General features: G+C 49.3%; 1 protein-coding gene across 1 annotated transcript in view; it reads right to left on the minus strand.

Moving 5' to 3' along the window:
• LOC311341179 (uncharacterized protein) overlaps nucleotides 1-12,656 on the minus strand; it is a gene marked incomplete at its 5' end in the record, with an annotated part of 46,063 nt that extends 33,407 nt beyond the window's left edge. Inside the window, 6 exons of the mRNA XM_084466065.1 lie at nucleotides 282-467; nucleotides 674-784; nucleotides 1,477-1,575; nucleotides 3,414-3,512; nucleotides 11,148-11,249; nucleotides 12,525-12,656. Of these exons, the coding sequence (XP_084322191.1) occupies nucleotides 282-467; nucleotides 674-784; nucleotides 1,477-1,575; nucleotides 3,414-3,512; nucleotides 11,148-11,249; nucleotides 12,525-12,656 (729 nt within the window). The remainder of the gene's footprint in view (nucleotides 1-281; nucleotides 468-673; nucleotides 785-1,476; nucleotides 1,576-3,413; nucleotides 3,513-11,147; nucleotides 11,250-12,524) is intronic.
• Between the last annotated feature and the right edge of the window lie 271 nt (nucleotides 12,657-12,927).

The raw sequence follows: 12,927 nt of genomic DNA on the forward strand, positions 1-12,927 counted from the left end.
CTCCTCCTCACCTCCCCACCCCTCCCGTCCCGTCCCTCCCTCCCCCACCCCTCCCGTCCCTTCCTCCCCCTCCCCTTCCTCCCCTCCCCTCCCCCTCCCCTCCCTCCCCTCCCCTCCCTCCCCCTCCCTCCCCTCCCTCCCCTCTCCTCCTCCTCACCTCCCCACCCCTCTACTCCCCTCCCTCCCCTCCCTCCCCTCCCTCTCCCCTCCCCCTCCCCTCCCCTCCCTCTCCCGTCCCCCTCCCTCCCCCTCCCCCTCCCCCTCCCTCTCCCCCTCCTCACCTTGGACTGGACGTCAGCGTTGTGGTCGTTCTGCAGCAGCAGAGCGGCTGACTTGGTGTCGTCCTTGCGGGCGGCGATGTGCAGCGCGGGCAGCCTCACTTTGCCCTTGGTGTCGTGCTCCAGCAGCAGGGCGACCACCGCGTTGTGGCCCTGCTGCAGGGCGATGGCCAGCGGGGTGAAGCCGTCCTGGAGCCCCCCCGGGGAGAGAGAGGGAGAGAGAGAGAGGGGACGACAACAAAACGACGTTAACAAAGGACAGTAGAGTGGAAGACAGAGAGACAGCCAGAGCACGGAGGAGGTCCAGGTGAAGGAGGAGTGGACAGGAGGAGAGGACGGTGTGAGGAATAAAAAGGGATGCGTTGAAGGAGGCAGTAAGGAGATAGTGTACATACACTGACGCCTACCTCTGTGGCGATGCTCTGGTTGCCCTCGTTCTCCAGCAGGTAGCGCACCACCTCCAGGTGGTTCTCCTGGGCGGCCATGTACAGCGGAGTGAAGCCATTCTATAGAGGGCACGCACACACACGCACACACACACACACACACACGCACACACACACACAGGCACACACAGGCACACACAGGCACACGCACGCACGCATGCACAGACGCACGCACACAGGCACACACAGGCACACGCACGCACGCACGTACAGACGCACACACACACACACAGGCACACACAGACACACACACACACACACAGGCACACGCACGCACGCACGCACAGACGCACGCACACACACACACACACAGGCACACACAGGCACACGCACGCACGCACGCACAGACGCATGCACACACACACACACACAGGCACACACAGGCACACACGCAGATGCACACACACACACGCACACACAGACACACAGGCACACCCACACACACACACACACACACACACACACACACACACACACACACACCCAAGCAGGTGCAGGTGTGATATGTGTGATGGCGTCTCCAGGTGTGTCTCCAGAACCCGTCTTTATAACGCCTAAGGAGCCTGACTTTCACTTCATGTTTGGAACGAGACACGGCTCTGTTTTCTACGGCGCGGGGGCGTAGCCGGACTGTGCTGTTCCCCACTAAGCCTACTTCGGGTGTAAAGCAGGGAGCATCATCTGGCCTCAGTCCTGACCCGGCTGCATTCATATGACTGGAGTCGCTGTGTTCTGGAGTCGGCGGTGCCTACCTGTGATTGGGCGTTGACGTCCCCGCCTCTCTTCACTAATATTCTGGCAACTTCCTTCTGTCCAGCCAACGAGGCGATGTGGAGGGCTGTGTTTCCTTTCTGTAGAGACAAAGCCCGGTTACTAAGAGACTCAGAGCTCATTATAGCTTAACCCCATCACTCCAAGGTCACATCGGCCGCAAGGGGAAAGTTTAAACTTTGGTGAGGCTGACAGATGAGAGCCACGCAGAGTCAAGTAACAAACCTCTGTATTTTTCTCTCTCTCAAGCTTTGTAAATCTTTGCAACTTCTATCTCTGTATGTTCATTATATTCTATGAACCATGAAGCAGCATTGCTGTAGCAGAGTGGTCTGCCGTAGGTCCTCTGGTTGTCTTATAACTAGGGCTGTCAAATGAACACGTTCATTTTGATTAATTAATCACAGAAAAAACGACGCGTTAAAAAAATGAACGCAGATTAATCGCGCTTCTATAGTGCCCTCTAGAGTCAAAACAAAGTATTGTATTTTTTTGCCTGAGATGCGTTGCACCTTGAGTGAGACGGAAATGTTATTAATTTGATCTTAAAATACACCATATGTTAATGAAAGACATGTTTTAAATAAAAGAGACATTGAAATTCTATTATTATTGTCTATTATTCATTGAATCACTCATCTGCCATAATTTATTTGAATTAAATTATTTTGAAATACTTTCTCTGCAAAATGTAAGTATGCGATTCATTTAGATTAATTATCACAGAGCCTGTAATTAATTAGATTTTTTTTTTTTTTTAATCGCTTGACAGCCCTAGTTATAACCTTAGACCATGACCATGCCTATGTCCTTGTTTACGTCATTTGCTTTCATGTCTCTCTGGTAAAAAAAGGTTCTTCACTGAAATTAAATCTTCTGAATAAATAATGGTTAAATAGTTAAACATAAATTAATACAAAATTGTATTGTATTACGTTAATACAAAATCAAAATCAATCAATCAATCAATAACATGAAACCCATAATAATAAACAGAACCATGCAAGCTCTCTATCGTCCAATATGACTGTAGCTATTGAAGAATATCATATATCATATCATATGATATCATATCATATATCATATCATATGATATCATATCTTATAAAACGGGGGGCCTAAATCAAGCGATCTGATTGGTTCCCAACCGTTGTATATTGAGCGTATACACACAGCTATGACGCCCGTTCAGTTTACAGAGTTCAGTATCACTCCGCGCCTAACTCTAACTGTTGTTTATGTATATATAAAAGCGATAGCGTAGTTCACTGAAGCCTAAAAAACATGTTGTTAGGGTGGAACTGTTGTAAAGCAATAGGCACACGGTCGGAAATTTAGCCTACTATCGAGTTCGAGTGAACTCGATAGAAGGCTAAATTGCCGGCGAACCGAGCTACCGTCTTTAGCCTAGCCTTCTCTCTGAAGGACGCTACAGTGTGTTGCATAGCAACCGCCGTACACTTTGCCGGCAGCCAGGAGGGACTACTTTTTTGTATTCGTTAAAAAAAATGCTTTTCCGACTTTCTAGCTTTTTCAAAATTGAGGGTGTCTATGACTTTCATTTCGCCATATTTACGTAACCGTTTTATAAAAGCAATAGATCACTTCAGTCAGTGGTATACGCTCATTATACCACAGTGAAGGGGGTCGCCGCCCCTCCGCTGCGCGTCGGGACGGACAACGCCCCTTAACTGTGGTATAATGAGCGTATACCACAGCCTGTCGTGATCTATTGCTTAAATATATCATATCACATATCACATGTCCTGATCAGGTGACCTCACACACCACACACCCTTTAGTCCTGATCGTGTTACTGACTGAGGGGACGTGGGAGAGACGAGCTTCATGAGCGTTCCCAGACGTGTCGTTGGATGAAGAGCGTGTGCGCGGGTAGCGGCGGACGGCGGAGGCCTACCTTGGTAGCGGAGTCGACGTGCGCGCCTCTCTCCAGCAGCTCCTCCACCAGGTCCTCGTGGCCCTCCTTGGCGGCCAGGTGCAGCGCGTTCAGCCCGTTCTGAGGGACAGGAGAGTCAGTCGTCAGTCGTCACCTGCCCTGCCCTCTGGACCACTGGGTCTGGAGTTGAGTTTCATTCCCTGGATGCTGGTCAGGCTCTTCCGTCAGCTGCGTTATTAAGCCCACACCCGCTACATAACGCCACGTCAACACAGGGACAGAACTGTTCAAAGACGCGTGGATAAAGACGTGTCGCATAAAAGAGAGAGAGAATGTGAATAAATCCAAAATTGCAAAACTTGTGAATCATTAAAATAAATTCTGACTTCATCAACGGAACGGGAACCACAAGTCAAGACAGCGGGCAGACGTTTCAGAACCGGTCATTAGTGCTGCAGTAGATGTTCCTGAGGAGGCTTAGAGTAAGATCAGTACACATGAACGTGATGAGCTACAATAGAACACAGAGCGTCACCTCTCCGTCCTCCTCCTCCATGCCCAGTCCGGAGCCACTGAGGGATGGGTTAGACCCCTCCGGCTCTGTCTTCACCCCCCTGTGGACCTCCTCCCTCATAAAGCCCTCCTTTGGTCGCGTGCTAGCGGCAGTGTGACGGTCTGCTCTGTGGAGCTCCTCCTTTGGTTCTTGTGGACTGGTTCTCCAGCCTCTCTGGTGTCTCCTGGTACGGAGGTCAATAGAGTAGCAGGGCTACAGCAGCGCTAACACCCCTGGCATTAGCCGAGCCCTGTCCACACCCCCTGCACCCCCCCCCCCCCCCTCCTGCACCCCCCCCTCCTGCACCCCCTCGGCTCCCATCGGCACGTACACCGTTCCAGCAGCGCACGGAGCACGTGCGTACACGGCTGTGCACGTGCACGCACACACGCACGCACACATCCACACTCTCTACAGGGTGAGTTGGCAAATGCCAAATGGTTAGTGTCCCGATCAGGTTTCAAGGGCACGCAGCTTGGGATTCTTAATGAACCCTCTGGTATTATTATATCACATATATATATATCATATATAAATATAATATTAGGTCTTTTATTATATCATATAACGGTAGACAGAGTGTCTGTCCACTGCGGGAACTAGAGTGATGTGGACATGTACCTTTATACCTAGAAACGTTAGTTATGATAGTTATCATGAGTTACATTAAGTGAGTGTCAGCTAGTTCATTTACATGCATTATCTTGGGCTAAAATAAAAGCCTTGTTTTAATCCCAGCCTCAGATCAGACCTCATGTGTCCCGCAGTAGGGTAGAGCAGTTCTGCTAGATAGCCGGTGACAGCTATGACTTTTGAGCGATGATTCACAGTGAAAATGTGACAACCACATATTAACATGATGTGTGGTTGTAACGATTAAAGTTTGAACTCAGAATATGGCTTAATTGGTCATGCCAACCAAATCTATCCCTGCCAGTAGGCTAATGTATTCCCATCACCAGCCTTCTTTGTCGATCAAAGCACGTATAAAATGTGGTTTGGTTGATGGTTCTGCTGACAGGGCGATCTGGGGGCTGGAACCCTTCATCCTCGTAATGACCCCGCAGTTCTCTGTGGAGCATCTCGGTGCTCTGACAAAGCATTGATTTACCATTTATCAGAAGAGCCACGCTGACAAAGCACCGTTCACAACCTGTTCTGACGCAGGAGGCAAGTTAGAGCCGGTGTTGCTGTCGCCATGCGCTCTAAATCTCTCTTTCAGTTCTGAGGTGAGGAGGTGGGGATGATAACGGAGGCTCTAACGAGGTCCAGGCTTCACGGTCCAGGACAGGAAGAACAACGCACACGTCCACGGCCTCTAGCGCGTCTGCACACAGACGCTTCCTTTGCTTCTTCATCCTGATCTTTACTGCAGTCCCTCTTGATAGATTATCATCAATAGTTTCTTTTTTTTTAATATAGATATATAGATCTAGTTATTTAGCTAACGTATTGAAGCGGCGTTTGTCGGTGGGGAACGGAGATTAAAGTGCAACTCAACTCACCAGGGATGAGGACGAGGGGATTAGTGGAGAGAAACGCTGCCTCTTTTGTTTTGACGTGTTGAGCTAATGTCCTAGCGTAGGTCTGACTCTCACTAGCAGAACAGCTGCGGTCACGACCACACACACACACACACACGATACGGGCACAGAGAGGGACACTTGTCTGAGGATATGAGATAAAGAGGCTTGTAGTCTGAGACTCGTTCTCCTAAGCTTGGCTCTGTGAACTCTCCCCTCCTGAGTCACACACACACACACACACTACACACAGCCAACACACTCTACACACAGCCAACACACACTACACACTGCTAACACACACTACACACAGCCAACACACACTACACACAGCCAACACACACAGCCAACACACACTACACACAGCCAACACACACTACACACTGCCGACACACACTACATACTGCCGACACACACTACACACAGCCAACACACACTACACACAGCCAACACACTCTACACACAGCCAACACACACTACACACAGCCAACACACACTACACACAGCCAACACACACTACACACTGCCAACACACACTACACACAGCCAACACACACTACACACTGCCGACACACACTACACACAGCCAACACACACTACACACAGCCAACACACACTACACACAGCCAACACACACTACACACTGCCAACACACACTACACACAGCCAACACACACTACACACAGCCAACACACACTACACACTGCCAACACACACTACACACTGCCGACACACTCTACACACTGCCGACACACACTACACACTGCTAACACACACTACACACTGCTAACACACACTACAGCGGGTGGGAAACAACCCCATCAACACATGAATGAGGAGGAAGTAGGGGATCATTTTAGATGATTGATTATTGATTAGTTTGTAAATAAAGAATCCAGATCATTATTATGAATTTGTTTGTTTGGCTGTATGTGGTGTGTGTGTGTGCGTGCGTGTGTGTGTGTGTGTGTGCGTGCGTGCGTGCGTGCGTGCGTGCGTGCGTGCGTGCGTGCGTGCGTGCGTGCGTGCGCGCGTGCGTGCGTGTCTGTGTGTGTCTGTGAGTCAGCTAGTAACATGCTTATGCTTATTAAGCTAAAGGTTGAGTGTGAAAGTGAGATAATACAAGCAGCTCATGTCTTGTGACTTGAGTGGAATTAGCTTTGGTATTTAATAAAAGTATTCACACACACACACACAAGCATACACACAGACACACACACACACACACATACAAACACAAACAAGCACTTACGCAAGGAGTGATATTTAAAATTGATGTAAACAAGAGGTCACCTGACCACTGACAACTATGAAGGGCACAGCTCTTATGTTACAGGGGTGTGTGCGTGTGTGTGCGTGCGTGCGTGCGTGCGTGCGTGCGTGCGTGCGTGCGTGCGTGCGTGTGTGTGTGTGTGTGTGTGTATGTGTGTGTATGTGCGTGTGTGTGTGTGTGTGTGTGTGTGTGTGCATGTGTGTGCGTGTGTGTGTATGTGCGTGTGTGTGTGTGTGTGTGTGCGTGTGTGTGTGCGTGTGTGTGTGTGGCTTTACTGTCTGGGTAGCATGCTCAAACCGTAACCATGACAATAAACCTTTGACAGGATGAATGTGAGCGCTAATACAGTCTGACCATCAGCCAATCAGGAACCAGACCACAAAGCTGAGGTCTGATGGACTTCCACTTCCTGGAGACGCACAGCAACAGAACTCCATAGCAACATACACACACACACACACACACACACCCACACACACACACACTCACACTCACTCGTTATTGTTGGAGGCAGAAGAATCCCTAAACAAACATCTGCTTTTAGTTTTTTGTAAATGAAACGTTTATCTGAATATATCCAGCAATGAAACGTCAAAGCATGGTTGAATATTCTTAGACGTTCTTCTAGTGGACCAGTTCTAAAGCGTTTATCTTCTTAGATGTTCTTCTAGTGGACCAGTTCTAAAGCGTTTATCTTCTTAGACGTTCTTCTAGTGGACCAGTTCTAAAGCGTTTATCTTCTTAGACGTTCTTCTAGTGGACCAGTTCTAAAGCGTTTATCTCCTTAGACGTTCTTCTAGTGGACCAGTTCTAAAGCGTTTATCTTCATGGGTTAATGGGGTAAGGTCAACCTCAGTCATTTAAGAGTCCTGTTTTACTAATAGTACGAAGGAATGTGTACTAAGTTCAGTCACATAATTAAATAAATGCTATCACATTATGTTCTATATTGTGTTTTATTTCTCCCCAGTCCCCAGTTTCTCCCCAGGCATCTGAAGCTCATCAAAGGGTCAAATAAACCCGTTAAAATGGCATTCAGATTGTATTACAGCGTGCTGTGACCGTCTAAGGAGAGAAATCATGTAATCAAAACCATTTCACGTCGATAGACTCGATGCAAAGTACTGCCAGTTGTACAGAGCTAGGATAAGTGTACGTTTTGCAGCTATATTTAACGTCACACTACACTTGCATAGTGGGACAAAGTAACCAACATCTCATGCTCATTTTAAAGTGTTTGTTGAGCATTCATTAACATTTACTACATAGGTGTTATATTATCTATGCCATGGATCACTTGTTCTCAAAGCTTTTCTACTAGTGTACTATGTAACATAAGATATTTTTTCAGTACCCCTTTCAATTACACTCATTTCTTTGGGGAGAAAAATATATAATTCACATAAATAATGTTTGTGCGTTCTATTTGGCAGTGCAAACATGAACATGAAACGGGAGCAAATACTCACAGTTTAGTGAGAAACATGGGCCTGTACTTAATGCAACTGTTGGCTCATTTCTCCCCAGGGTCAGAGCCTGTAGTGCTCAATCCATTCAAATATATTCCTCCTGAAACTGTGTCTCTGGATTCACTTACTTTGTCAAGGATTCTCCTTTCTCCTTGTTTTCAGATTTACATTACATTTGAGAACCGTGGTGGTGGTGGTGGGGGTGGTGGTAGTGGGGGTGGTGGTGGTGGTGGTGGGGGTGGTGGTGGTGGTGGGGGTGGTGTTGGTGGGGGTGGTGGTGGTGTTGGTGGGGGTGGTGTTGGTGGGGGTGGTGGTGGTGGGGGTGGTGTTGGTGGTGGTGGTGGTGGGGGTGGTGTTGGTGGGGGTGGTGGTGGTGGTGGTGGCGGTGGTGTGGGTCGTGGTGGCGGTGGTGTTGGTGGGGGTGGTGGTGGTGGGGGTGTTGTTGGTGGGGGTGGTGTTGGTGGGGGTGGTGGTGGTGGTGGTGTTGTTGGTGGGGGTGGTGGGGGTGGTGTTGGTGGGGGTGGTGGTGTTGGTGGTAGTGGGGGTGGTGTTGGTGGGGGTGGTGGTGGTGGTGGTGGGTGTGGTGTTGGTGGGGGTGGTGGTGGTGGTGGTGGGGGTGGTGGTGGTGGGGGTGTTGTTGGTGGGGGTGGTGGTGGTGGTGGTGGGGGTGGTGGTGGTGGGGGTGTTGTTGGTGGGGGTGGTGGGGGTGGTGGTGGTGGGGGTGGTGGTGGTGGTGGTGGTGTTGGTGGTGGTGGGGGTGGTGTTGGTGGGGGTGGTGGTGGTGGTGGTGGGGGTGGTGGTGGTGGGGGTGTTGTTGGTGGGGGTGGTGGGGGTGGTGGGGGTGGGGGTGGTGGTGGTGGGGGTGGTGGTGGTGTTGGTGGTGGTGGGGGTGGTGTTGTTGGTGGGGGTGGTGGGGGTGGTGGTGGTGGGGGTGGTGGGGGTGGTGGTGGTGGGGGTGGTGGGGGTGGTGGTGGTGGTGGTGTTGGTGGGGGTGGTGGTGGTGTTGGTGGGGGTGGTGGTGGCGGTGGTGTTGGTGGTGGTGGGGGTGGTGTTGGTGGGGGTGGTGGTGGTGGTGGTGGTGGTGGTGGTGGTGTTGGTGGTGGTGGGGGTGGTGTTGGTGGGGGTGGTGGTGGCGGTGGTGTTGGTGGGGGTGGTGGTGGTGGTGGTGGTGTTGGTGGTGGTGGGGGTGGTGGTGGTGGTGGTGTTGGTGGTGGTGGGGGTGGTGTTGGTGGGGGTGGTGGTGGCGGTGGTGTTGGTGTTGGTGGTGGTGGGGGTGGTGTTGGTGGGGGTGGTGGTGGTGGTGGTGGTGGTGTTGGTGGTGGTGGGGGTGGTGTTGGTGGGGGTGGTGGTGGTGGTGGTGGTGGTGTTGGTGGTGGTGGTGTTGGTGGTGGTGGTGGGGGTGGTGTTGGTGGGGGTGGTGGGGGTGGTGGAGACAGCTTTATGACACTGGTCGGAGAACCAAAGAGGAAAGCCAGCAGGTGCGCTCCCAGAGTGTCCAAGGTGGGGCGTTAGGGTGGGGCGGTGGGGGTGGTGTTGGTGGGGGTGGTGGTGGCGGTGGTGTTGGTGGTGGTGGTGGTGGTGGTGGGGCTGGTGGGGCGGTGGGGCGGTGGGGCGGTGGGGCTGGTGGGGCTTGGAGGGAAAGCAAGCTGAGATCAGAGGCAGCTTGTGGAGGAGTCATGTTGTGCGTTCTGCTGACAGTGTTGTTGTGCACAATGCAGGAGTGACACAGCACAACACTCTGCTGGGCCTGGCTGCTGCGCTGTGGCTGTCTAAGATCTGAGCCACCACACACTCTGTATATATATAGATATATATATATACACAGAGTATCTATAGTACACACTGCAACACTACAGAGGGGGGGAACAGCCCCAGCAGAACATGAGAGGAGGAGAGGTCTCGTGATGAAGCTCATTGTCCGAGTCTCTTGAATAAGTCACCGCACCATTAACGAGATGCAGAGGGTGGACTTTGATTATTGATAATTGTTGTGTAAAAATGATCAATAAAGATCCAAATGATTACCCATTTGTATTTTTCCACCGCAGCCCGGAGGAACGCTTGGAGATGTTCCAACAGTTTTTCGTTTGTCTCGTTAGTGTTGTTGTGTTTCGGCCTGTTTTAATGAGTAATTATCTTCACCTGTGTTCCATGCGTTAAGCTCTTTAGTGTCCGCCCCTGTTATTCCTGTCTGCCTGTTTCCATGACGTTAAGTGTCCTTTTAGCTTTAGCTACGTTCTGATCTTTGCGTTTGGGTAAGGGTCCCGTCACACATGGATTCATTCTAGAGGTCATCCGGGAACAATAGAGAAGACTAAAGCCGTTTCTCAACACCAAGTACGCGGACTACGTTCTCGCGGACTTGGAAGTACGTACTTGGCAAGTCCGGACTTTCAAGTACGGACTTCCGAGAACGCGAGTACGCACCTGCAATTGGAACAGCAGCGGACTCGATGATGCATTCTGGGATATTTAACGGTCCCGAGTCCACACGAGTCACCTCCGATGCATCCTCGGTAGAACGGCCTCATCAAGAACGCATCGAGAACACACACGGGTTTTACGACAGTACTCGCGTACTCGCGTACTTGGAATTGGAACAGTACTTGGGCCACCACTGATGACGTTTATCGAGAACGCAAGTACACGAGAACACACGAGAACGCGAATTGAGAAACGGCTTGAGACACATTTATGTGAAACACAACTGATAGAAAGAACTAGACCCTTGTCTTACCACTGTCCCGTGGCTATCATCTTTGTCTTTTTCAAACCAAATGTCCAACATGTTCTACCAATGTAACGGACTCACCAGTAGTAGGTTCCTGGAATACAAGGCATGCAGGAGATCAAGGCAGGAATTTGTCTGTTTATCAAACCGTGTCTTTATCAAACCCTGGACAACATGGGAAGTGTTTCCATGCAGCGGTGAGGTACCTGGTTACAGGTGCTGATGTCCACTCCACCCTTCAAGAATTCCAGGACTTTGTCGAGGTTCCCCGCCCTGGCAGCACGCAGGAAGCTGGTGTTGCTGTCGGACTGCAGGGACAGAAGCAGGAGACGGGAAGGTGAAGTACAACCCACACCAACACTGACAACATTAACACTAATTACAACATTAACACCAACACTGAGCCGTTCACAGGTCACGCAAACAGAGCACATGTTGGCACCAGTCCAGCTGGAATTCTGATTAATTTATTGATTGAATTATTGATTGATCATATTATACATACATTGATATATATTTCCAAAACACAATATATGTTTTATATAATTTATATGCAAAAGTCTACATTGATTCAGAACTTTCTGTTCTCGTTTGCCACAAAAATAATACGGATTTACATAACTCTAACCTAAACATAAAGATTTAGTATTACACTACTGTTGTTCTAGAATCTCAATATGTTGAAAGCACGATTGTATCGGACCAATCAGAAGATATGAATCACAATCTGCTCATGTTGCTGAACCTGTGAGTGCTGTGAAAATACATCTCCTGTGACACGTCAATAAGAGGGCAGCTGCTACTGAGTGATACGTTGACATTCAGATCAATACTGCTCAAGTGAACATATTAGTGTACATCTTTGTGTACACAGATACAATCATACACACAAACCTACCTACATACACACACACACAAGCAGCTCCGTATACTTCCATATACCAAGAGACACAGAAAATGTAAATGGTCATGTGTAAAAGTTTCATATCCTCATATCTATGTTTGTTTCTACACTTTGTGAAACCAACCCATTTTTTTTCTCAACGTTAAAATGATGTACAACAGAGATTGATCACAACGTTTAGGGTCACATGGTCAGGTCTGTTGCGTTAGATGCTTTAGTGTTTGTGTGTGTTGATGAGGACTGACCCTTCACTGGTGTGTGAGTCAGTGCAGTCCACCAGGACTGTGAAGCCCTGTGTAGCGTTGTTATTATTGTTTGGGGTGAAGGATAACATTGCACATCAGATGCCCACACAAACACACACGCAGAGTAAGGAAACGAAGCAACACTGCTGCTTAGACATTAGCAGATATACAACAAAGTACAATAAAACAATTGTAAATCTCTCTCTGTCTCTCTCTCTCTCTTTCTCTCTCTCTCTCTCTCTCTCTCTCTCTGTCTCTCTCTCTCTCTCTCTGTCTCTCTCTCTCTCTCTCTCTCTCTGTCTCTCTCTCTCTCTCTGTCTCTCTCTCTCTCCTCTCTGTCTCTCTCTCTCTCTCTCTCGCTCTCTGTCTCTCTCTCTCTCTCTCTCTCTCTCTCTCTCTCTCTCTCTCTCTCTCTCTCTCTCTCTCTGTCTCACCAGTCCATCATAAGCTTCATATCCAGAATCAGCCCCACGGTGGTCGCCTTCCAGGTTTAAATCCAAGTCAGTCCCGACGGTGGCTAGCGTTCTATCTAACGTACAGGCCTTAGAACCTACAGCGTTGCCCATGGTTACCCTAACCAAAACAATGCAAAAGAAATTCCAAAATAATGTTTATTATAAAAATCACCAAAACGCAAGTTGAAGCTATTTTAAAAGCTATACATCCGCTTTGTATGATCCTTAATGTGGTTTTAAGGTAAATGTCTTGATATGGAATGCATTAATGCTCTGGAATCTTCTTCGCCAAATCCAATTCATAAACGGCGCCAACGCTGCATCCTGTCTCTTCCATTCTTTATCATGCAGAGTCAAGACCTCAGCTCCCCAGCTAATCTCT

The sequence above is a fragment of the Micromesistius poutassou genome, assembly GCF_964030765.1.
Source record: "Micromesistius poutassou genome assembly, chromosome: 3".
In the NCBI taxonomy this organism is placed as follows: Eukaryota; Metazoa; Chordata; class Actinopteri; order Gadiformes; family Gadidae; genus Micromesistius; species Micromesistius poutassou.